General features: G+C 38.4%; 1 protein-coding gene across 4 annotated transcripts in view; it reads left to right on the top strand.

The window, feature by feature from the left end:
- Positions 1-27,186, top strand: part of ANO3 (anoctamin 3) — a 452,499-nt gene extending 425,313 nt beyond the window's left edge. For all 4 annotated transcript variants that reach the window (XM_025266342.3, XM_025266344.3, XM_025266346.3 and 1 more), the window contains 7 exons: positions 5,976-6,073; positions 9,198-9,331; positions 10,191-10,343; positions 11,458-11,605; positions 16,908-16,988; positions 17,162-17,267; positions 23,903-27,186. In XM_025266342.3, the coding sequence (XP_025122127.1) occupies positions 5,976-6,073; positions 9,198-9,331; positions 10,191-10,343; positions 11,458-11,605; positions 16,908-16,988; positions 17,162-17,267; positions 23,903-24,085 (903 nt within the window). In that variant the 3' untranslated portion in view covers positions 24,086-27,186. The remainder of the gene's footprint in view (positions 1-5,975; positions 6,074-9,197; positions 9,332-10,190; positions 10,344-11,457; positions 11,606-16,907; positions 16,989-17,161; positions 17,268-23,902) is intronic.
- Positions 27,187-27,619: the final 433 nt, after the last annotated feature.

Here is a 27,619-nt window from a genome sequence, read left to right as displayed (position 1 = left end):
GCCTATGACATAGACAGTAGCCTTATTTTCCAGTAAAAGATTTATTTTGAAAAAAAATCAGTGAATTAAAAATATGGGTTTGGAATAGAGCCTGGAAATCCTGAAAGTGTAGATAGAAAAGGTATATATGATGGAAAATAAGAGTTAGATCTCTGAATTTAGTCATACAACAAGCATTTATTTTATTTTATTTTATTTTTAAACTTTACAATATTGTATTGGTTTTGCCAAATATCAAAATGAATCCACCACAGGTATACATGTGTTCCCCATCCTGAACCCTCCTCCCTCCTCCATCCCCATACTATCCCTCTGGGTCGTCCCAGTGCACCAGCCCCAAGCATCCAGTATCATGCATCGAACCTGGACTGGCGACTCATTTCATATATGATATTATACGTATTTCAATGCCATTCTCCCAATACATACTGTATCTTAGACCTCTGCTGGGTAATATGTGGTGTACAAGTGAAGATATCTCTTTCCTGCCTTTAATAATGTTAACAATCTTGAAGAAAATAACATAACCATGATATGTAACAAGTATTTTGTCTTTGGAATCTGACAATCTACATTCTAATTTTGCCCCGCTGGATACATGATCTTAATATTTCTATGTCTCAATTTTTTTTTTCCTTGCAAATTGTGATAAGAATAGTCATTCTCAATAATACTGGCCATAGGTGGATTAAGTTGGATCTTGCATGTAAAATGCCTGGCATGAATAATGGCAGCTATTTATAAAGAAAGAAATATAGTACTGCAATTTATTTAGAAAATTTATAAACTGGCTCTTATGGACTTCTCTCATACTATGCTATATAATATTTCATGGCTTCTTAGATTGTGCTAGTGGTAAGGAATCCACCTACCAATACAGGAAACACAAGAGACACTGGGTTTGGTCTCCCTGGGTCGGGAAGAACTCCTGGAGAAGGGAATGGCAACCCACTCCAGTATTCTTGCCTGGGAAATCCCATGGACAGAGGAGCCTGGCGGGCTACAGTCCATGGAGTCACAAAGAGTCAGACATAAATGAGCAACTGACCACCTTATTTGTGTATCTATATAAAATGTTAATAGTAGTTAATATGGAATGAATGTTTACAATATACCAGCACATTCAAGAGAGTTCCAGAAAAACATCTATTTCTGATTTATTGACTACACCAAAGCCTTTGACTATGTGGATCACAATAAACTGTGGAAAATTCTGAAAGAGATTGGAATACCAGACCACCTGACCTGCCTCTTGGGAAACCTGTATATAGGTCAGGAAGCAACAGTTAGAACAGCACATGGAACAACAGACTGGTTCCAAATAGGAAAAGGAGGACGTCAAGACTGTATATTGTCACCCTGCTTATTTAACTTATATGCATAGTACATCATGAGAAATGCTGGACTGGAAGAAGCACAAGCTGGAATCAAGATTGCCAGGAGAAATATCCATAACCTCAGATATGCAGATGACACCAGCCTTATGGCAGAAAATGAAGAAGAACTAAAGAGCCTCTTGATGAAAGTGAAAGAGGAGAGTGAAAAAGTTGGCTTAAAGCTCAACATTCAGAAAACAAAGCTCATGGCATCTGGTTCTATCACTTCATGGCAAATAGATGGGGAAACAATGGAAACAGTAAAAGACTTTATTTTGGGGCTCCAAAATCACTGCAGATGGTGACTGCAGCCATGAAATTAAAATATTCTTGCTCCTTGGAAGAAAAGCTATTGAGCAACCCAGACAGCATATTAAAAAGCAGAAACATTACTTTGCCAACAAGGGTCTGTCTAGTCAAAGCTATTGTTTTTCCAGTAGTCATGTATGGATGTGAGAATTGGACTGTAAAGAAAGCTGAAGAATTGATGCTTCTGAAGTGTGGTGTTGGAGAAGACTCTTGAGAATCCCTTGGACAGTAAGGTGATCCAACCAGTCCATCCTAAAGAAAATCAGTCCTAAATATTCATTGGAAGGACTGATGCTATCGCTGAAACTCCAATACTTTGGCAACCTGATGCAAAGAACTGACACATTGGAAAAAACCCTGATGCTGGGAAAGATTGAAGGTGGGAGGGGATGGGGACAACAGAGGATGAGATGGTTGGATGGCATCACTGACTTGATGGGCATGAGTTTGAGTAAACTCCAGGGGTTGGTGATGGACAGGGAAGCCTGGCGTGCTGAGTCCATGGGGTCAAAAAGAGCTGGACACGACTGAGCGACTGAACTGCTGATGGTCATATGATTGTGAGTGGTGCAATGGGAATGAAAGTCTGGGTCTCCTGCACATTTATCCATGCCCTTTACTCATTCTGAGCTTCCCTGGTGGCTCATCTGGTAAAGAATCTGCCTGCAATGTGGGAGTCCTGGTTTTGATCCCTGGGTTGGGAAGATCCCCTGGAGAAGGGAACAGCTACCCACTCCAGTATTCTGGCCTGGAGAATTCCATGGACTGTATAGTCCATGGGGTCACAACTGAGTGACTTTCACTTTACTCTTTCTAAGTATAGACTTCTTACTAAATGATTTTTAGAGTATTGAAGGACTGGATTTAGCTCAAAGGAATCATTATGTGAGGAGATAGATTCACTGAAACTGTTAGACCGCTTTCTCTACCATATTAGAGAAGGAAATGGCAATCCACTCCAGTATTCTTGCCTGGAGAATTCCATGGGCAGAGGACCCTTGCAGGCTATTGCTCATGGGGTCGCAAAGAGTTGGACATGACTGAGGGACTAACACACTCTATCCTATGAACCAAAAAGTCCTTATGCTCAATTCCAACAAAATTATAAATGGCGTGTCTTCTGGCCTCCCCACTTTGCCCTACCATTGTGGAGAGTGATCCAGTCACATGGTTCTATGATGGTCTTCCTTTTCCCTTTCCACAAATAATAGGCTTTGCTAAAGCAGCTCTGCTGCTGCTGCTGCTGCTAAATCGCTTCAGTCGTGTCCGACTCTGTGCAACCCCGTAGACTGCAGCCCACCAGGCTCCCCTGTCCCTGGGATTCTCCAGGCAAGAACACTGGAGTGGGTTGCCATTTCCTTTTCCAATTCATGAAAGTGAAAAATGAAGTCATTCAGTCATGTCTGACTCTTTGCGACCCCATGGACTGCAGCCTACCAGGCTCCTCCATCCATGGGATTTTCCAGGCAAGAGTACTGGAGTGGGGTGCCATCGCCTTCTCCGAAAGCAACCCTACAAGGCAGCAAATACATTTGATAAATAGAAGTCATCCTTAGCATTATGTGAAGGAGCAGTGCATTAGGGTAGAGGAGACCACAGCTTTCATTTCTACATCTCCAGTTAGCATTGCATGATCTTGGACAAGTTAATTTGCCTCTTTGAATCTCTCTGCAAAAAGTGAACAGTTTCAGCTTGCAACTGTGATCTGTGATCTGCCTCTGTAGCTTAGTAATTATTCTGTCTCAGACATTCTACTGAACCTGTTTATGGTATATATGTGGCAGAGTTCAGGGGGTCCTAAATTCATCCTGAAAAGGAGTATGCTTGTATAGGAGAACTGAAACTTTTCCACACGATAAAAACTACCACTGGCAAACCCTCTCTCTGGCTCAGATTGGAGAGTTTTAAGTTACTGGGCTGGAAACAGAAAAGCAGGCTCTTTGTGTCCTAAGTACTTGTTCCCTTTGAAGTCCCACTGGTACTGACTTGATAGAAATAGAAACTGTAGATCAAAGCTACAGAGACCATCAGCCTTATGAGCAGGACATGAACCCATTTCCAAAGAAAAAGACCTACGCTTTCCTACTCAAATAGTGCACAGTTTCCAGCAAAACACATTGATTACAATTTTCATTGTAATCACATTTTTGTGTGTATAAGTTTCTAATGTTGTTGCATTCATGAGTGCTCAGTCACTCAGCCATGTCTGACTTTGCAGCCCTATGGACTGTAGCCCACCAGGCTCCTCTGTCCATGGGATTTCCCAGGTAAGAATACTGGAGCAGGTTGCCGTTTCCTCCTCCAGAGGATCTTCCAGACCCAAGGATCGAACTCACTTCTCCTGCATTGGCAAGTGGACTCTTTACCACTGAGCCACCTGAGAAGCCCTCTAATGCTATTACTGAGGATCTAAAAAAGCAGTGGAGCACAGACAGGGCATCACTGGGCTCATACTGGCACACTGTTTTGTGGCGCACTTTTATCACTTAAATGCATTATAATATGCACAGATAATTCCTCCCTGGGCGATAGACCTTCCCTCCATCTTGAGAGTGGGTTAGACTTAGTGACTCACTTCTGAGAGAAAGGAAAAATGAGTAACTTTTCCATGGAAACACGTGGCAGATACTATACTAACCAAATGTTGAAGGTTAATATCACTAGTAATGGCCTGTAGATATCAGGTAACCCTGATGGTGAAAATGGCACTTAACCACTGTACCCTACCTCCATTCCCAAAACATATAACCCCAGTCTAAAGGTGAAAACATGAGATTAACCCAGCTTGGGGGATTGTCCACAGGATGCTTGTCAGTGGTACTCAAAATTGTTAAGAATATGAAAATCTGAGAAACTGCCTAGACCAAAGGAGACTGGGAGAGACATGACAAATTCTATGAGGTATCCCAGATTAGATCCTGGAGCAGGTGAAATCTAAGTAAAGTCTGGAGTTTAGTTCATTGTTGTTCAGTCTCTAAGTCATGTCTGACTCTTTGTGACCCCATGGACTGTAGCTCTCCAAGCCTCCATGTCCTTCACTATCTCACAGAGCTTGCTCAAACTCATGTCTGTTGAATTGGTGATGCCATCTAACTATCTCATTCTCTGTCATCCCCTTCTCCTCCGGCCCTCAGTCTTTCCCAGTATCAGGGTCTTTTCCAATGTGTTGGCTCTTCTCATCAGGTGGCCAAAGTATTAGAGCTTCAGCTTCAGCATCAGTCCTTCCAATGAATATTCAGGGATGATTCTTTAGGATTGACTGGTTTGATCTCCTTGCTATCCAAGGGATTCTCAAGAGTTCTTCTTCAACATCACAGTTTGAAAGTATCAATTCTTTGCCACTCAGCCTTCTTTACGGTCCAAATCTCACATCTGTACATGACTACTAGAAAAACTATAGCTTTGACTCTACAGACTTTTGTCAGCAAAGCGATGCCTCTGTTTTTTAATACACTACCTAATAGAATGTATTACTGTGAATTTCTTAGCTTTGACAATATACCTTGGTTCTGTAAGGGGCAGTGAAGGGAATTGGGAGAGGAGTGTATTGGCAATCTCTGTACTATTTTAGCTTTGCAAATTTTCTACAAATTTAAAATTTGCCTGAGGTAGGAAGCTTATTTTTAAAAATATAAACATTTTGTTAAATATTATAATATCACTTGGTTATTAAATTGATTCCTTGATGGTTCAGATGGTAAAGAATCTGCCTGCAATGCAGGATACCCAGGTTTGATCTGTGTGTCGGGAAGATCCCTTGAAGAAGGAAGTGGCTATCCATTCCAATGTTCTTGCCTGGGGAATCCCATGGACAGAGGAGCTTGGTGGACTACAGTCCATGGGATTGCAGAATCAGACATGACTGAGTGACTAATACTTACACTGTTTTCATAAAGTATTCCAGAACATTCATTAAATGCGATCATGCCTAACATGGAGCCTGGCAGTAGTAAGTGTTCATTAAAAGGTAGATTTGTTAGACTTCCCTGGTGGTCCAGTGGTTAAGATTTTGTGCTTCCAATGCAGAGAACACACCTCATGGGGTGGCCATGAAAAGAAAAAAAAGGTTTGTTGTTATTGCTGTTATAATTTTGATCAATATTCCAATATATTTACTGAAAACTTCCCTATCAAGTATCCTCATACATGGTATTCCTTCCTTGTTTTTATTCTCTTTATGCGTTGATATGAGGAGACATGGCTTTAGAATTTGCTATGCAGTTGGAAGATGGGGATGTTTAAGCTCTCTGAGAAGAGCAAGGTCCTTATTGCCCCTGTTGTTTGTTTCAGTGTCATCCCAGTGGCTGTTTGATAGACCTTTGCCTCCAGATGGGAGTTATCATGTTTTTGAAGCAAATATGGAACAACTTCATGGAACTGGGATACCCGTGAGTACTTAATTTTTAAACTGGCCACGTATAGCGTGACAGGTCTTCCCAGGTGGCACTAGTGGTAAAGAACCTTCCTGCCAATGCAGGAGACAGAAGAGACTCACATTCAATCACTGGCTCGGGAAGATCCCCTGGAGTAGGAAATCGCAACCCACTCCAGTATTCTTTCCTGGAGAATTCAGTGGACAGAGGAGCCTGGTGGGTTATAGTCTGTGGGACCTCAAAAAGTCAAACACAACCAAGTGTGCACACATATAGAGTGACAAAGAAGAAAGATACAGGTAGTATGGCTGGTTGTTAAGAAGTGGGCTTGGTTATCAGAGTCATAACAGTTCAGTTTCCATTCTGCTCCTCTCTAAAATGTGTGACCGTGTGTAAGTCAGTCTTTCTGTGCCTTAGTTTTCACATCTCCTAGAAGGGCTCAGTAGCTGTATCTTCTCAAGAACAGTTTAAAGGATTAATGGAAATAATGGATGTAGAATACTTGTATTCTGTTCAGTATCCTAACACACTTGTTGGTATTCTTAAAGTATTATTGATAGTGTGGGTTCTTGAGGACAAAAATAATTTCTGGTTTCTTTTGGAAACCAAAAGACTAAGGTTGTTGTTGTTTTTGTTTAATACAGAGAACCTCCACTCTGCCCACCTGCCAAAAAAAAAAAATAATAAAATAAAATAAAGTTAAAATCATAGATGGGAATATTTAGGGCTCTTTGTTACAACAACAATAATTAAAAAAATCATTACACCGGTATTGGTTGTGACAATATCAAACCAACAGCATTCTATTTTTGTCCATATGGATAAATTCTGTGAAATGCTGACATAAAAGGACATTGAATGCTCACTTTTCATCTATTAAAATATATTATCCTTTAGAATATAGTGAAATAGAGTGTATTTAAACAATGTGATATGGAAGCTTTGAGGTCTAACCAAGCTAAAAACAATATAGTATTGAGAAATTTCCTTGCTATGGGGGAAGAACTGGTTAGTTAACTGATGCTATAAATAGTTTAGGCTCAGTCATCAAATTATGCCATATTTTTTTCTCCTCATTGACCCATAACTATATCAGGACATGCCTGAGCAGAGGGCTTGGAGAGGTGATATTAACCCTGAAATTGGTAATAAAGTATTGTGTTAAATTACAGACAGTCTTAGAGCACTGGACTGTGAAATTACTGAGGCCTGGTTCAGATTCGTTCTCTGCCTCTTGCTAAAGATACCCATAATTTACTTAACCTCTCTGAGACTTTATTTTTTAATTTGTAAAATAAGGGATTTATGAAGATTAGATTAGATGACACAATGGTCTTTAAATCTTCATCAATAAATGACAGAAGCTTTTTGTGAAGAGATATTTATACAAATCCTCAAGAGTCAAAACGGATTAAAGCAAATTTCCTCTGAATGAAGAGAGAATAGCAACAGAGGTTTGGGAAGCCCAGTCCATTTTTCATACCCCTTTCTATCCTTGGCTCATCTCTTTGAACATAAATTTTGAAGAATGTAATTTGGAAATATCAGAATAAATCAGGTAGCAAGTGCCTACCATAGCATCTGACATGGTTTGGATGCTTCACAAGCAAAGTCACAATGGTGTGGTAGCCATTGTGGTATTAACATTGATCTTATTGTTATCACTATCCATGTGCTTCTATACATACTGTGCACTTTGGACAGCACCTTCCACCATGTCCTTGCCCAAGAGGTCAGCCTGGATTTTGTATTTCAAATCCCAAGGGTACCATTGCAAAGGATATCCTGGTGGGGTTTTTGCAACAATTGGATTAAGACCTTGCTGCAGAAAATGTAACAGGAGTGACCCAGTCCCTAAAGCAATAATTTTTAAACTTTAAACCACAATTCTCTTTCTTCAAGTAGAAGCTTAAGCAGATTGAAGTAAATAGCATAGAAGCAAGCTGGCTTTCCAACTCCAACCCTCTTTTTCATCTTCATGAGGCTCCAGAGGCAACCTACATGGAGCACACACTGAAGCACTCTGCCCGACGTTTTTATCCGGCTATGGTGGCTCTTCCAAGCCCCACTAAAGCTCTAAGTCCATGATTAATTACAACTGAGAGTTGGGTAGTGTTCACTGAGTCCTGTGAAATTCACTTTATCCTAGAGATAATTTTCATCTAACTCTTAAAATAATTAATTACCCAGAAGTCTATAATATTTGCATACCAGGATATTTCTGAGTCATATAATTTCAAGACTGCCCCTGGACTGGGGAAAAGAGTATTGTTACTTCCTTCCCAAGTCTGATAAATGGACTGAAACTTGGACTCATTGCAAGTTATTGTTCCCTATAGGAGCAGAGTGTAATCGCTTGAATGCTTCATGTTTATAGACTCAGAGAAGTGAAGTGCTAATGCACAGCTAATGCATTGTAGGGTGGAGACTAGAAATTACATCTCTTGAAACTCTAGGTAGGGCTCAATTAAATGATTTTACTCATGTTCAGAGAACACAGCCCAGACGATTTGGCAGGAAGGGCTCAGATACAATTACAGGCAGCATAGGAGTTTAAATATTTATATAGATGGGATCATAGAATCATAGAAATGAGACTCTGTCTAAACAATGTCAGGAAGCACCAGTGCATAGGAGGATCAACTCTGAGAAATATGTAGATGTTTACAGGGGCTAGGAAGTCTAGGGGTCCTTTGTTCCAGTGGTTAAGAATCCTGCTGCCAAGCGAGGGACATGGGTTTGATCCCTGCTCCAGGAAGATTCCTCATGCTGTGGGGCAACCAAGCCCAAGCACCACAGCTACTGAGCCTGTGTGTCACAACTACTGAAGCTCGTGTGCCCTAGAGCCTGTGCTCTGATGAAAGAGAAGTTACAGCAATGAAAAGCCCACCCACTGCAACAAGAGAATAGCCCCACCTGCCACAACTAGAGAAAGCCCACACGCAGCGACGAAAATGCAGCACAACCAAAAATAAATGAATAAATAACTTTGTAAAAACAAAGTTGAGGCCATACAAAGACCCCCGATTCCCAATACAGTTTCAAAGTAGTGAATGTTTCACTTTTCTTAATGCATTGTAAATTGTTTACCAGTTGCTTAAATAAGAGCTCAAAAGTCCTTTGTCTGCTCATAATGTAGATTGATCCAGAACTGGTGGTCACGACATAAAATCAAGCGGGGAATTCAAGATGCTTCCATCCCTCAGTGGGAAAATGACTGGAATCTGCAGCCCATGAATATTCACGGACTGATGGATGAGTACTTAGAAATGGGTATGGAACCTTCTGCAAAGCTATTTGACCTTCTTGATACTTTTTTCTACTTCACTCAGACTCTGATTCCAGAGAGAAAACCATCTCTCTCCTTTCCAACTCCAAGCTTTCTAAAACACATCTACACCTTTGTCTCAGCAGAGCTGGAGAAGATAATAAGGCAGTGCTCTTGGAAGGCTTATGCGTATTGCCCTGTCAACCATAACATTTGAGCAAAATGAAAGTATCTACCTTTTGAACAAATATTTTAAAGGAACAAAATAAAGCAAAACTCATTCCTACGTTAAGAAATGTATCATCCCACCCAAATAAAGCAGTAATTCTTTCTCACAGTAAATCTTTGCACAGATCCGTCTGAGTCTGGGATTCTTCAAGAAACTTATTTATATTATGAAAATAAGGATTGACTGTTAAGATCGCTGCATGTTGGTGTGTTGTTTTAATGTTTGGTTTTGTTCTCTGGCCCTCATTTTTCTCATCCAGAAAAACAGAAGACAAGATTAGGTCTCTTGCTTCTCTTCTAGGACTGAGCATTTTTCTTCAAGTTCTCTGACATTTTTCTTCCTTCTTGATGTATCACATAGAGATGAAACAGTCATAGAGCCTTTTACAGTCTATTGAGACCTGAGTTTGAATTCAGATTTTAAGCTTTTTTTAGCTATCTACCCTTTAGCCAGATTAACTAACACCTATGAGCTTCAAGTTTTCTCAACTGTAAAATAGGATAAGCATACTTACTTTATAGGGTGTTGAAAGGATTAAAGGCAATCTATGTAAAGATGCCTAATATGACGCAAAGAAGACACTCAGTAAATGAGACTGTTTATATTACTAATTTTCTAACTCTCTGCCTTTACAGTTTTGCAGTTTGGTTTTACTACCATCTTCGTTGCAGCTTTTCCTCTGGCCCCTCTTTTGGCTTTGTTAAACAATATCATCGAAATCAGGCTGGATGCATACAAATTTGTCACCCAGTGGCGGAGGCCTTTGCCAGCCCGAGCAACCGACATAGGTAAGATTCAGGAACTACATGGGTTTTTGCATTGCTAAGGCCAAGTGGTGGCTTGATCTTACTTAGCACCATATGTGTTTCTATTGCTGGGGCTCCCTTCCAACCATAACAAAACTGTTTTCATTAACGAAAGAATAAAATGAGAGTAATTTTATTTATAACTCTTGGCTGAGAGTAAGTTCTTACTGAGCATTCCTATTTCATAAACTTGTTTATAACTGTAAAGGATGTCATATATGCCTTTCTAGGACTTATTTTTTTCATATCATTGTTTTTTAAAGTTAATTTTAACCCTATTTGAAACATCAATTTTGACCAAAATCAATAGTCTGTTGATACGATATACAATTTCAAAGGCTGTTTTGTGTATCTATGTGATGCCAGATTGGTTGACATTTTCTACTTCTTAAGAAACCAGTGATTTTCGGATCTTGTCACTAAACTAGTTTTACTCTTTCATATTTTTACATTAAAAATGTTTTTGACAAAGATAAAGGCAAAATTCATAGTGAATGCAGATATTTTGGGGTTCACACAATGAATTACTACTATACTTTTATTGGTTTTAGTACTAATCAAGTTCTATATATAAGCTTTGAAGAATCTTAAGCAGCTATGCCATATCTCATTGTTAAAAACAAAAACCAATTCCAACAATCTTCTAATTTTCAAATCTCTGTAGATGGGATCTTCCTCCTCTCTATAGAAAGTATTCAGTAGCTGTAATATCTGTAGTGAGATATATACCATCCTTAGAAAGTAAATAATGGACAGAGCTTGGATCCAACATTGGCTTCTCTGGTGACTCAGACAGTAAAGATCTGTCTGCAGTGTGGGAGACCTGGGTTCAATCCCTGGGTCAGGAAGATCCTCTGGAGAAGAGATGGCTACCCACTCCAGTATTCTTGCCTGGAGAATTCCATGCACAGAGGAACCTGGTGGGCTATAGTCTACGGGGTGGGTCCCAAAGAGTCAGAGACAACTGAGCAACTAACACTTTCACAATACTTGGTTCCAGCATAACTGAAACATCTTTTCCAAGTTAAAGGTTGGAGAACTAAAGGATTTTCTTTTTTTTCTTTTTATTCGCTGTCTTTTATCTTTCTCCTACTAGGTATCTGGTATGGAATTCTTGAAGGAATTGGTATATTGGCTGTGATCACTAATGCGTTTGTAATTGCTATAACATCTGATTACATCCCACGTTTTGTCTATGAATACAAATATGGCCCCTGTGCAACTCATTTTGAATATAGTGAAAGGTAAGGTTGAACTTTACACATTTTATGTTTGTCACTAAACAGAACTTACTGGGCAGTTTTGTTCTGTGACCATGAAGGGTAATGTTTCTGATCATTGTGTTTCTATATTTATTAGATGAAATCAACTGGGATAAAAAGCACAACAGTGTTTTACAGAAAATAATTTTAGAGTTTCTCTATGACTTTCTGTGTAAATTCATCACTGGCATTAAAATGGTAAAAACGTTATAATGTATTTAGAAGTCAGATTTAAAACCAGGAGAGACCTTAAAAATCATCCAGTAATTTTCTGTCTATGAAGTGAAGTGATATGAAAGTTGTCTAGTCTGTCCGACTCTTTGCAACCCCATGGACTATACAGTCCATGGAATTCTCCAGGCCAGAATACTGGAATGGGTAGCTGTTTCCTTCTCCAGGGGATCTTCCCAACCCAGGGATCAAACCCAGGTCTCCCACATTTCAGGCAGATTCTTTACCCTCTGAACCACAAGGGAAGCCCAAGAATACTGGCATGGGGAGCCCATCCCTTCTCCAGCTGATCTGCCCAACTGAGGAATTGAATCGGGGTCTCTTGCATTGCAGGTGGATTCTTTACCAACTGACCTATCAGGAAATTGAGGCCCATAATAGTTAATCGGTTACTGAAGGGAATTAAACTAGGTTGTGAGGAGATGCAGAATGTAAAGAAACTGTCAGCTATATAAGAGATTTTTCTAAAGGAATTTACTGCTAGAGATTTTAAGGATGCAGAAAAGGATACCCTAGACCTGCCTCCTTTTTCCTTTTCGTTAAAATTTAAATCAACACTTCCAGGGTTTCTCGACCTCTGCACTATTGATACTGCAGAGCAGATAATTCTGTTTTTGAGGAGGAGGGGACATCCTGTGCATCTTACGATGTTTAGCAGCACCCATGGCCTCTACCCAGTGGATACCAAAAGCAACCTCCCTGCTCCCCAAGTTGTGACAACCACAGATGTCTCCAATCATCACAAAATAGTCACTGGGGAACAAAATTTCTCATTTTATTAATGGAACCATTGCCTTAGGGGACATGGACTTTCCAGATCTTTCCTTCTTGAAAATGTGTGTTAAGGAAGAATGAAAGGGAGTGCTGCACTTGGCGACAGAGAGAAACTGGAGTTTTTAGCTAGAGGGTAGCTTTAGGCGTAAAAGTAGTGATAAGTGATTAGTAGTGCTAGGAGAAGCTGCCTCTCCTCCCTTCAGGAGCAGCTCTGGGCTTGCATCTTATCTAGATACAGGACTTGTGCCCCAACAGGGCGAGTCCTGGTTAGGAAGACATCAGCTCTTGGTTCTGCTGATGAACTAACTAATTTGTCTCAGAACATTGCAGTGCCTTTCTGAACAAAAACAAACATCTCAATTTTTCAAAGAGAGGTAATAAAGACATGAGATTTTATTTTATATTTTAGAGTCTTGTCAAGAGATTTTTGACTTGAAGTCAAACTCCCTAGACTTAAGTGTTAACTTTGCTTCTTACTAAAAGGCACATCATCAATCTGGACCTTTGTTTCAGAAATGATGTCTAAGGTAATATTTTATGAACTGTAAAACACAAAACACTAAAAAAAAAAAAGATTTTAATATTAGTAGTGAAAAATCACAAAGTCCCTTTTTTCTTAATTCAAAATGGTCTAGAAGCAAACTTCAAAGATTTGAAATACGGAGCACAATCCGCACCCCTCTTCCTCACAGGCATTATTTGTTAGTGTCTTTACCGCCACCTAGTGGCAGGTGAGAGTGAGATTGGCTGGGCACCAGCTGTCTTACATTCCAGTCCTGACTTGTCACTTAGTCAGCATATGAGCCCTTCTCCATAAGCAGTGACTAGGGATGCAGAATCATTTCAAGGAGACATGTGGTGGGCTGATGTGAGGCTGAAACCACACATTCTCAAGGGCTACCTGTATTTAATTTTCTCTGGATATGCTTAGCAGCTAAATTGGAGTACCGTCATTCAGATTGGAAATTTCCAGAGCAAGAGGGCGAAAGGACAAGGTGTCAGTGGAGAGGAGAATATTGGCAAGAGATCAGCTTAAATGATAAATTATGAGGTCTAGGATGGACAGGGAGGGGAGAGAAGTCAGTGGGACCCTATAATTAATATTTGGAGGTTTAGAATAAGATAAACGGGCACTCAAATCCAAGCTCTAAGAACGCTGTGTTCCAGGCAGGTTCTCAATCTGTGGCTTGCATGTCTTCTTCAGTGTTCATGAGGTCAATACTATTTTCATAATAATACTAAGATACTATTTGCTTTTTTACCACATTGAAGTCCGCACAGATGGTACAAAAGCACTGGTGGATAAAATTTTTTGATGGCTTTGCATCACTCAAAGCAGTGGCACCAAAAACTACTAGTAATGATTGTATTTCTCACTACAGTCGCCATTTTTAAGATGCCAGTATGAAATTTCAGATGGTTGAATACCATTACCGATGCAATGGATGTGAGTTTGAGCAAACTCCAGGAGGTAGGGAAAGACAGGGATGCCTGGCGTGCTGCCGTGCTTGGGGTCGCAAAGAGCTGGACACGACTTAGCAACTGAACAACAAGACATTTCAAAATATCTTGGATGAAGCAGTAATAATTATTAATTGTATCAAGTCTCTACCCTTGAATAAATGTCTTCTCAATATTCTATCTGACAAAACACGAAGTGTGCATGAAGCACGTGTGCTATATCCTGAAGTGTGATGGGAGTGTCACAGAAGAGCACCTGTGTGATTGCTGGAGCTGCATACCAAACCAACATTTTTTTCAACAATTGCCAGACAAAGAACAATTACCAAACAAACTATGAGTATTCCGACTTGGGTATTTAGCAAACACTCTTTTATAAAATGCACAAAACTAGCTTGTCATTTTAAGGAAAATAATCAAGAATGTTTGTGGGGCTTGAGAGTTTCCCAGTATTTATTTTTTCTGATAAAAATCAGTGGTGATATTAACAATTGTGCTTTTTCATGGTCTTCAGTAAAAAATAAATCAACATATGGGATATCCGCATAAGCAGCGGTCCCCAAACTTTTTGGCACCAGGGGCCAGTTTTGTGGAAGACAGTTTTTCAAGACCTGGGAGAGGAGGGATGGTTTGGGGTGATTCAAGTGCATCACATTTATTGTGCACTTTATTTCCAATCTAGTGCTACTGCCGATCTGACAGGTACCAGTCTATGGCCAGAGGTTGGGGACCCCTGATTTAGGGAAAAGATATTCTCCAAATGGCCCCTATTTGATATCACAGAATCATGCTTGGATAAATGATGAATTCAGAGTACAAGATAGACCTGCTATGAAACAGTTTATGTGAAAGTTCATTGAAACTTTAAGATTCCACTTTGCAACAAAAATTTGAGAAATTACCATAGGTAGGGCTTTGGTGGAATACCAAAGAAAAATACTGACCTTTATCTGAAATATTAAAATAGTCTTTTTCCAACTAGTTAATTGGTATGAGGCCAGATTTTCTACTTGACCTTCAACAAAAACAACACATTGCAACAGATTTAATGCAGGTATCCCAAGATGACTCAAGTGGTAAAGAATCCACCTGCCAATGCAGGAGACCCAAGAGACTTGGATTCAATCCCTGAGTCAGGAAGATCCACTGGAGGAGAAAATGGCAACCCACTCCAGAATTCTTGCCTGGGAAATCCCACAGACAGAGGAGCCTGGTGGACTACAGTCCATCGGGTCGAAAGAGTTGGACACGATGGAGCACACCTGAGTATCTTGTTGTTCAGTCGCTCAGTCGTGTCTGACTCCTTGCGACCCCATGGACTGCAGCACGCCAAGCTTTCCTGTCCTTCACCATCTCCTGGATCCTGTTCAAACTCATGTCCATTGAGTCAGTGATGGCATCCAACCATCTCATCTTCTGTTGTCCCCTTCTCTTCTTGCTTTCAATCTTAGCTGTCTTCTATTAAGGCAGATATTAAGGTATTTTGCAAACATGTAAATCTGTGTCATCTCTCACTCCAATTTTTTCTTTTGGAACATATATTTTTCAAATGTGTTTGTATATTATTTGAATGGATTTGATAGTTATTTACAACGAGTTAACATAATATGTTCTAAATTTCTCTTTCAATTTCTAATGTGGTAAATATCAATTGATACGCATGCTTGCATGCTAAGTCACTTCAATCGTGTCCAGCTCTGCAACCCCATGGGCTGTAGCCTGCCAGGCTCTGCTGTCCGTGGGATTCTCCAGGGAAGAATACTGGAGTTGGTTGCTATGCCCTCCTCTAGGGGATCTTCCCAACCCAGGGATCGAAACAGTGTCTCTTATCATTTTCTGCATTGGCAGACGGGTTCTTTACCACTAATTCTACCTGGTTGCTCTTATGCAAATAGCTTCTTGAGATCCTCAATGCCTATTTTAAATGTAGAGGGTATCTGAAACCAGAAATTTTGAGAATTATAGTACTAAAGAAAGCCATTTCGTTTCTGTAAATATTAGTTTTTTTAATCCACATGGTGGAAATAATAAGCTTCTAAAGTTATTGTAAAATTTGACCCTGATTACAATTTAATACTGAACCATCAGGGTAGGGAATTTTGCCTATATTGTTTACTGTTGAATACCAAGTATCTAGAATGTTCTAACAAATTTTAGGTCCTCAATATATAAATTGAAAAAGTTAATAAATCACAAATAAGCATTTTTATCAACTGGCTGCTTGATTATAATTATCCAAATACTGTAACATGTATATATATGTATATTTATAAAAGTATATTTATGCAATTTCAATGCATATGAAATAACCACAATGCCCACTGCATGAAAGAAAGTGAAAGTGAAGTCGCTCAGTTGTGTCCGATTCATTGCGACTCCATGAACGGTAGCCTACCAGGCTCCGCCGTCCATGGGATTTTCCAGGCAAGAATACTGGAGTGGGCTGCCATTTCCTTCTCCAGGGGATCTTCCCAACCCAGGGATCGAACCCGGGTCTCCTGCTTTGCAGACAGATGCTTTACCGTCTGGGCCACCAGGGAAATCCACCCACTGCATAGTGAACATTTAATAAAATATAAGTCAGGTGATAGGGCAAGACAGAAACTATTGCAGGGAAATCGCAGGCAAGAGTCAGTCTCATTAAGTTATAATCACAGGTATAGTGAGTCAGGGAATAGAATCAGAGAGCTGAGTTGCTCAGAGTTTATAAATAGAATGAATGGCATAACAGCACTTATTAAATCCCATCATTTGTAATGAAGGAGTTGGATTAGAAATTTATGAATCTGAGTCACATGATGCTTTCTTTTCTTTTCAGTTGTTTAACAGGATATGTCAACAATAGCCTATCCTTCTTTGACCTGAGTGAACTTGGCATAGGAAAATCTGGGTATTGCAGGTACTTAAAAATTATAGCTGTCTTTTCTTTTTGCTTTCACCATTCCATCTCCTCCATTCAACATGTTAATGGGAACATTGAAATTGTCATTTTGAAGTTTTGGCAAATAAAGAACATTTGGGATCTTCACATCTTGATCTCTAATCTCCAAACTCTGTTTTTGTGGATTTTAGGTACCGAGACTACAGAGGTCCTCCTTGGAGTTCCAAACCCTATGAATTCACCCTCCAATACTGGCATATCCTCGCTGCTAGACTGGCCTTCATTATTGTGTTTGAGGTTAGTCACAGGCTGATAAAATTACTGTAGATAAACACTTTTCCAACTGATACATTAACTGTCTTTTTGAACTCAGTTTCTCACTGACTTCCAAAACTGGAGCTGACTATGTACCTGTAAAAGATTTAAATACAATGAAACCATGGTGACAAGTACAAAAAAAGCAAGGGCTGAATAATGTAAGTTAAAGAGTATTTATATCAGAAAACTAGGATAATCTCTAGGTCCACGGTGGACCTACATATTATCACACTTAGTGAAGTAAGCCAGACAGAGAACGACAAATATATTCCACTTATTTGTGGAATGTAAAAAAGTGACACAAATAAATTTATTTATAAAACAGAAACAAACTCACAGACATAGAAGACAAATGTATGGTTACTAAAGGAGAAAGAGGGGGATAAATTAGGAGTTTGGGATTAACATATACGTATATACGTGAACTGTGAACTTCCAGATGTTCAAGCTTGTTTTAGAAAAGGCAGAGGAACCAGAGATCAAATTGCCAACATCCGCTGGATCATTGAAAAAGCAAGAGAGTTCCAGAAAAACATCTAGTTCTGCTTTATTGACTATGCCAAAGCCTTTGACTGTGTGGATCACAACAAACTGGAAAATTCTGAAAGAATAGGGAATACCAGACCACCTGACCTGCCTCTTGAGAAACCTATATGCAGGTCAGGAAGCAACAGTTAGAACTGGACATGGAACAACAGACTGGTTCCAAATAGGAAAAGGAGTACGTCAAGGCTGTATATTGTCACCCTGCTTATTTAACTTCTATGTAGAGTACATCATGAAAAACGCTGGGCTGGAAGAAGCACAAGCTGGAATCAAGATTGCTGGGAGAAATATCAATAACCTTAGATATGCAGATGATACCACCCTTATGGCAGAAAGTGAAAAGGAACTAAAGAGCCTCTTAATGAAAGTGAAAGAGGAGAGTGAAAAAATTGGCTTAAAGCTCAACATTCAGAAAACTAAGATCATGGCATCTGGTCCCATCACTTCATGGCAAATAGATGGGGAAACAGTGGAAACTGTGTCAGACTTTATCTTTTTGGGCTCCAAAATCACTGCAGATGGTGACTGCAGCCATGAAATTAAAAGATGCTTACTCCTTGGAAGAAGTTATGACCAGCCTAGATAGCATATTGAAACGCAGAGACATTACTTTGCCAACAAAGGTCCGTCTAGTCAAGGCTATGGTTTTTCCTGTGGTCATGTATGGATGTGAGAGTTGGACTGTGAGGAAAGCTGAGTGCCAAAGAATTGATGCTTTTGAACTGTGGTGTTGGAGAAGACTCTTGAGAATCCCTTGGACTGCAAGGAGATCCAACCAGTCCATTCTAAAGGAGATCGGTCCTGGGTGTTCTTTGGAAGGAATGATGCTAAAGCTGAAACTCCAGTACTTTGGCCACCTCATGTGAAGAGTTGACTTATTGGAAAAGACTCTGATGCTGGGAGGGGTTGGGGGCAGGAGGAGAAGGGGACGACAGAGGATGAGATGGCTGGATGGCATCACCAACTCGATGGACATGAGTTTGAGTGAACTCCGGGAGTTGGTGATGGACAGGGAGGCCTGGCGTGCTGCAATTCATGGAGTTGCAAAGAATCAGACACGACTGAGCAACTGAACTGAACTGATTACTATATATCAAATAGATGACAAAAAATGACCTACTATATAGCTTAGAAAACTATATTCAATATTTTATAATAACCTATAAGGTAAGAGAATCTGAAAAAATAGATGTATATGTATATATATGTCAGTCACTTTGCTTTATACCTGAAGCTAACACAGCATTATAAATCAACTGTACTTCAACTTAGTTATGAGCACCATAGTAAACAAATTTAAAAAGGAAAGAATGATTTTCCTAATCTAACAAAAGAACCCAAATTTGTTCATCGGATGGAGAGATTATCTTCTGAACAATCAACTCTAATTATAGTTAATCATATGTATTTGTGAAAGTGAAAGTGAAGTCTCTCAGTTGTGTCTGACTCTTTGCAACCCCGTGGACTGTGGCCCATCAGGCTCCTCCGTCAATGGGATTCTCTAGGCAAGAATACTGGAGTGGGTTGCCATTTCCTCCTCCATGTGTATTTGTATAAGCATACAAATAATTCAGTAATTTATGCCTGAGAACACTTTTATAAAAATTGCACAGATTTTGATGATCAGAGTGATACAGTAAATACTAGATTGTAGTCCTGTTAAGAAATTTAGAGAAGCTACAATATCATTGCCTTGCTTAAAATACAGCCAGCCTGATACAGTGAAGAACTTAATTAAATGCCTCAGTTACCAACAACCTTCCATCATGGATCCATGACACCAATGATTCCCTCTTTTTTTGTTCTCTTTTCATTCCCTGCTACCCACTCCCTCCATAAGCACCCACTCTGTCTTCTTCTGTGGAAGATGCTCCACATCTTTATTTGAATATATGTTTGTTTATAAATATATATATGTGTGTGTGTGTGTGGTATTACTTTAAGTACTATTTTTCAGAATTAATTCAATGGTATTAGGTAATAATTCATTTTATCTCTTGCCATTGTACTTTTTCAGATCTAGAGAGACATCTATCCATGAGATCTGTAATTTATTTTGTTTACTTATGATATTTAATCAAAATTAAATACCATATGCTCCTTAAGATAGGTACTTAGACCTACAATAATTCTCTACCTCAATGTGTCTGTTATTAAGACTATAGGACATGTTATCTTGTAAACACATTAAGGGTTTTTAAGGAGTATTTTACTCGGGTGTGGAATTGTTAGTTTATATGCGAACTTGGTTCCATGTATAATAATACCGACAGAGTCCTCTTCAAAATTCTCCTGGATTTTCACCAGATTTTCATAGTATCTGATTTCTAATATTTTGCAGTTGTACAAGAGTAAGGTAATATTTTGCTTTAATTTTTTTTTTATAACCTGTTTACTAATGGCACTGACCATCACTTTTAGTACCAGAAAGCCATTTAGGCTTCCTTTTTTGGTAAGTGTATTATAACTTTGATCCATTTTGGATTGTGTTTCCAGTGTATTTGTTACTAAATTTTATGATTTCCTTATCTATTTTATCCCATGGACAGAGGAGCCTGGTGGGCTGCAGTCCATGGGGTCACTAAGAGTCGGACACGACGGAGCGACTTCACTTTCACTTTTCACTTTCATGCACTGGAGAAGGAAATAGCAACCCACTCCAGTGTTCTTGCCTGGAGAATCCCAGGGACGGGGGAGCCTGGTGGGCTGCCGTCTATGGGGTCGCACAGAGTCGGACACAACTGAAGCGACTTAGCATAGCATAGCATATCTATTTTATATATTAATCTTCACCAGTTATATACATAGCAGATGTCATTTTTTGTCCACAACCTATTAGTCTTACCTGTAAACAGATACTATTCAATTCTGATGTAGTCAAGCCCATAATTGTTTACCTTTCATGGTGTGTGCTTATTCTGCATAGCTTAGTTAGGACATTTTCCTTATCTCCAATTCAAAAAGGTATTCTACTACATTTTTACTATTAACTCTATAGTTTTACCTATCACATGTCTTTAAGATACCTGGAGTTCTTATAGAGTCTGAAAGAAAAAGTTATTTTTTTATTCTCCATATAGTAAAATAATTTTTGCACTGTGATTTACTGAATAATCTATTATCTACCCACTGACTTGTAAAACCATCTCTGTTATATTTCAAGTTCCTATATTGTCACGGGTATATCTCTGACCTCAGTATTTTGAGTTATCACTCTGTCTTTAGTAACTGGATCACTATTGCACTATATAAATGCAATATTTAAATATTTCATATCCGATAAAGCAAGTGACCTTCCATTCCTGCCACATTTTCTCTTAATTTAAACAATTATCATAGCTATTTGGAATTATTAATCATTCATCTAAACTGTTTTTCAGGTTCCTTCAAATATTGAGCAAAGACCTTGGTTAGAATTACATTTGTAGAAATCAAATTTTGACTTATTTACAAAATCTCTGTTGTTTCATTAACGAACGTGGAATTTATTCAAATCGTTCTATTCCTTTAATAGATTTGTAAATATTCTTTTGCTTATTTTTCCCTTTTAATTTCTAGAAAATTTATAGATATTTTTTATTGCTGTTATGAGTACTCTAAACCTCCCTTACATGATTTGCTTGATTTTTGCTGGAATACCAATAATATTTTTAAGATGATCATACTTCCTTATTTAAGTTCTAGTATTCTGTCTGGTAAATCTGGTGAATTTTCTTTTCAAATGATAACACCAGTTGTAAATAACAACAGTTTTGCATCTTGAATTCCACAGTTTCATTGCTTTTGTTTGCCTTACTGTATAGCTGGAAACCAATAGGATGTTGAATAGCAGCAGTGTGAACAACCATGTCTTGTTTCCATCTTCAATGGAAACACTTCTGGTTTTTTAAAGTATATAATTTGCTGTAGGTTTTTCAAGATAAACTCTATCACTTTAAGAAAATTGTCATTTGTTACTGGTTGTGAGAGTGCCTTGATAAATGGGTATTAAAATCTAACTTAAAGAAGATTTCCTTTTTAGTATTAAGCCACCCTTTCATATCAATTTCTGAGAATCAGTTTGTAGGTTCACTTATTACCATTGTATACGACTTGGAGATCATGGCATCCGATCCCATCACTTCATGTGGAAACAGTGACAGATTGTATTTTGGGGGGCTCCAAAATCACTGGAGATGGTGACTGCAGCCATGAAATTAAGACGCTTCCTCTTTGGAAGAAAAGCTATGACAAACCTAGACAGCGTATTAAAAATCAGAGACATCGCTTTGCAGGCAAAGGTCCGTATAGTGAAAGCTATGGTTTTTCCAGTAGTCATTTACAGATGAGATTTGGACCATAAAGAAGCCTGAGTGCCAAAGAATTGATGCTTTCAAACTGTGGTGCTGGATAAGACTCTTGAAAGTCACTTGGACTGCAAGGAGATCAAACCAGTCAATCCTAAAGGGAATTAACCCTGAATATTCATTGGAAGGACTGATGCTGAAGCTGAAGCTCCAGTACTTTGGCTTTTTGAGAAGTGAAGAGCTGACTCACTGGAAAAGATCCTGATGATGGGAAAGACTGAGGGCAACAGAAGAAGGGGCAGCGGAGGATGAGATGGTTGGATGGCATCACCAGCTCAATGGACATGAGTCTGAGCAAGCTCCAGGAAATGGTAAAGGACAGGGAAGCCTAGCATGCTGCAGTCCTGAGTCACAAAGAGTCAGACATGACGGAGTGACTGAACCACATAGGACTTGGAGCATATTCCTGCTTACTAATTTAAATTGTAACAAATGTTTCTAATTTTTACTTCTGTGCTCTTGAGTCACATTGCTGGCTATTCTGTGAATATCAAGTATTTGGTCGGGAAGGAAACTCTTGATCTGCTTATCTATGGGAAAGTATGACTTGCATTTCTATGATTTACTATGTAGTGCTATTTCCCTGGACACGTACAGCAAGCCTAGTTAACAGTACCTTTTTCCTTTCCACATAGAGATTAAGTCCTAAGTCCTTCAAGTGAATGGGTTCTTTTCTACAGATCATCCTAACTCTATCAGATTTTTTTTTTAATCAATGTGACTCAAGAGCACAGAAGTAAAATTTAGAAATATTTGTTACAATTTAAATTAGTGAATGGGTTCTTTTCTACAGATCATCCTAACTCCATCAATCAGATTTTTTTTAATGAGAAATTAAAAGACCTATTATTCATGGGAAAAGAAAAAAGATTCATTTATAATAGTTGAAGGTACTATTTAAGCAGTGCTTATACTGTACCAGGTACCCCTTTGAACTTTTCACATATATTTGCTCTTTTAATTCTTATACCAACTTTAAAAGATACCAATATTAGCATCATTTTAGAGCTGAGACATAGAGAACATAAGTGATTTGCATAAGGTTACACAGCTAAGAGTGTTGGAGTGAGATTCAAACACATGCAATTTCATTCAGCATCTGTACTTTTAATCACAAGCATATTACCTTTTGATTTTTGTTCCTGCTTTTTTTAATGCAATACTTTTATCAGTTTATTTTAGTATAATATATTTTATCATAGAATAAATGTTGATAAAGATAAGTTATTTTAGAGCAGTTATAATAATATATGATTTTAATAGAGTAGATATTCTGAAAAATGTATATACTGGGGTCTGAGTCCACATTCAGCTTCACAGCTTCACTGTATTCTGTATGGTTCATACACTGTGTGTTATAACATCTTATAATGAAGGAATTTTCCCTGCGTATGGTCTTTCTTATCCATGTATGACAATGCATATCATAGCAGTATTGCATAGTATATAAGGGTTTTATGGGTGTGTATGTCAGATTCATTCAGTGTTTGTAAGGTGGCATCAACACGTTTTTGTTGTAATACTTATTAGATGGAAGGCAATAAATGTATCCCCAATATAGTTTTGGGATATCTCCAAAATATTCCCAAAATATTCTAGATGGTACATACCGAGTTCTGATGCTTGATTGTAAGGCAAACACAGCATTGTTCATGACTATTTTGTTTTATAATTAGCATTTCAGAATCGTTGAAAATGTACTTTCTCCTCTTAAACTTTCAGCACCTTGTTTTTGGGATCAAGTCTTTCATCGCATACCTGATTCCGGATGTACCAAAGAACCTATATGACCGAATAAGACGGGAGAAGTACTTAGTCCAAGAAATGATGTACGAGGCTGAACTAGAACACTTGCAACAGCAGCGGAGAAAAAGTGGTCACCCTGTTCATCATGAATGGCCTTAGTGGATCCGTTGCCCAGTGGGGGCAATACCATTAGTGGACATGATGGCAAATTATAATTCTAGGTGGAATCTAAGAGGAAGGCATACCTGGCAAACCACATGTATAATATGATACTTGGAAATACATCACAGCCATCTCTGGATTTGAAATATCCAGTCGTCTAGGGAAGAAGAAAAATGGCTCATGACCTTAAAAAATGGTTAGATTGACATTGCAGGAAGCCAGGGTCTAATTCTCAGAACCAGCCTCAGGGAGTTGTGTGTTTGGAAATCTCCACCTTCCATCAACACAGTATACTAGGAAGTGTGATGACGAGGTTTCTAATGACAGATTTCCTTGTAAATGTTCACAAGTCAGGCATGACTTAAAGTATCATGTGGTCCTCATGTGCACACTAATCTGACTTTGGAACCTTAGGTTGAGTTGAGCTACTTACCAAGAAATGACAAATCAGTTATTGCCTTTGCTGCCAGAACTCCATGTCCCTTCAAGTTATTATTTTATAAGAATTTCCTTTGTTTCTTGCTGGGATTTTTGGATCTGTATCACAGGAAATTCATGTTGTTTTTCACTGACTATGCAGTTGAAGAGTTGCACAACTTCAGTAGTCAAACCAAAAATCTAAGACTCCAAAAAGAATACCATTCATTGAAATAATACTCTATTGCATTGGCTGCATTCAAATCTGTTTTATCACTAGCAGATTCACTTTCACTGCCTTTTTTTCTCCTTTACTAAAGGCCAATGGAGTCATATTGTTATAAAATATGGATGCTCATTCTCATATCATTTAGAAGATAATGAATCCGTATTTTACTGTGGAAGGCTGTTTTATAGTATATTTAATTTCCACCTCCCTGATTTATTGCAGTTCTCACAGAATAACTTGAAATGCTGTAAATATATTGATTTTCCTTGTACCTTTGCACCTTGCAATATGGAACACAAGTTATTAATACAATTCATGCAGCTCTGAGACCAGTTACACAATATTCCATTGTAGCTTGTTTATTCAGGAAAACAGAAGCCAGATGCTTTGCAACATGTAAGCTTTTCCAACAACGTGCACTCTTGCTCGTGAGCTGATGAAAACAATGCATGAATATAAATTTATATTATTTGTAAAAGAACACATTTTTTTGAGTTTTACTTTCTCTTCATCACTGAAGGGAGTTTTCTGTTATTTCTTTGGTAGATTGATTTGGTTTATTTTTGAAAACTCACTAGAAAGAAACTCAAATTAATTGTGAAAGACATCGTTTTTGCTTGTTGTGGAGTTGCTGTTTCTCTGAACTCTGTGAGCATGAATGTTCACAGACTGATGTTGAGGAAGCATTCAAATAAAGTCTGGTGGAGGCATAAACTATGGGGGTAGGATGGGAAGAAAGAGAAGAGTTGAATTAAGAAAATATATAGTAGAAATCAAGACACTTTTAATTGCAAAACAAAGCTAATCTCAATTTTCTTCTTCTGGGAATGGGATGAGGCATGCATAATCGTGGTGCTGGTTGCTAAGTCATGCCCATTTTTTTGAGACCCCATAGACTGCAGCCTGCCAGGCTCCTCTGTCCATGGGATTCTCCAGACAAGAATATTGGAGGGTTTGCCATTTCCTTACCCATGGGATCTTCCCGACCCAGGGATCGAACCCAAATCTCGTACATTGACAGGCAGACTCTTTACCACTGAGCCACTAGAGAAGCTCGTATGTAATCATGCATTCATACACATATGTGATTTTTTTTGTGTGCCGTTTAAAGGTACAGTTATTTCCAAAATGTATAAAGACCAGTGGAAATAAAACTACTTTGTATATATGCAAGGGTTTCTCTAGCAAGAAAAATCATAAAGTTTCTCTTCACTATTTAAAAAATTTTAACAATGAAGTGTTTTTTGTTTTGTTTTATTTTAGTTTTCCTTCTTTCTCTCCAGAGATAAATAAATCACAGTGGTTGGTTGATTTTTGTCAAAAATACTTACTTCCCTACCTGCCCTCTGATTCTGAGCAAGAGGAAGAACTTCAGACTCTAAATGTCCCTCCCATCCCCTTGTCTCAAGGAATTCTTCCATTCAGATTCCAGAATCTTCCTCAGATTCCAGAGAGGTTTTGTTTCTGCCACCTGCCTATTCACAGTAACTAATTGTACTAACTTCACAAAGAAACTTTAAATACTTCCATTTTGTAGCATCTGCATTTCCTTTTCTTTGTTTGTTAAATATATACACATGCCTGAGGATAAATACTCTCTATGCCTATTGAAGACATAAATGAACCTGACATTTATGTCCTTTTACAATTAGGGACACAAGGCAAAGCCATTTGCCTTATAGTAAAGAATACAGATAGCCCTTGAGAATTTGTCTCTTTCTGAGTTATTTTTATATAACCATATAAAATCATATTGATTACCTAGCAGGAATAAATGAAAAGAAAAAGGTATTTTTAATAAAAATTATGATACATTGATTTAGGAAATGCCTTCTCTGATATTTTTGAAATCGATGGAAAAATAGAGAAACAATGAAAAAAATTATCTGAAATTCTCCTTTTGTGAACCAGTGCAGTAGAATCTAGTTATATCTTCATCATTGTTGACAGCAAAATATTGACAGCCCCTCACGGTATATCAGTTTTAGACAACTCAGTTTTAGTTGAGAGAAATATTTTATATCATGGTTTTCGTATGAATACAAATTATTTCTCAAAGATTTATATAACACACTATTCTCAGGAATTCTGTATTACATGAATGCTGCTTATATATTTTCTTATTCTAAATTGTTGTCTTTTCAAGCAGATAACTAATATATACATGTATGTGCATGCTCTCAGCCTTGACAAGTTGCGCCAGGCTGTAGCATTTTCATTGTACAGTGTGTGGAAAATCGCTCTAGGTTATAGCTGAAATTGTTTACAGTTGTCTGAGTCCGTGCACGCACTTTGAGATAAAATGTGCCTGAGTGACTGCATGAGGAGATACAACTTCTGAATGCTGCATATTCTTCCAAAATGACTCTTAGCACAATCTGTTGTAGAATGCGATAAAACAGAATCTTTTTCACTCAATAAATTTTCATGTGAGATGGTATTTTTCCTATAATATGCATGTTAATTTAATCCTGTTTGTTTTCTAAATTTGACGCTGGGATTTGTTGAGTGTGTATGGGAAGAGGGGATTACACGTTCTTTAGTTCTCCAAGGCAATGGTTTCCTTTTCTTTGGGCCCTTCCCCACTCTTGAAAAGTTTTGACTCTTTGTCTTCCAATAAACTCACTGTCATCATCAAGGCATTTCCTCATATGGTAGTGCAGACGGAGTACCACGTTGATCCTAATAGTGCTTTGTGTTAGCAAAGATGGGAGAGGAGCTTGATCTTGTCACGTAGAAGCATTTTCTTTCTTTTTTTTACACTTTCACTGGCTCTATCAGTCGCCATTAAAATCTCCTTAGAACAGGAAGTTTAGCAGAGATTGTAATTCATGCCAATGAAGGAGGATAAATTGAACCTGCTGTCAACAAGAAGCCACCAAATG

The sequence above is a fragment of the Bubalus bubalis genome, chromosome 16, assembly GCF_019923935.1.
Source record: "Bubalus bubalis isolate 160015118507 breed Murrah chromosome 16, NDDB_SH_1, whole genome shotgun sequence".
In the NCBI taxonomy this organism is placed as follows: Eukaryota; Metazoa; Chordata; class Mammalia; order Artiodactyla; family Bovidae; genus Bubalus; species Bubalus bubalis.
The sequence above is the reverse complement of the archived record's forward strand: the minus strand, read 5'-3'. Positions and strand labels throughout refer to the sequence as shown.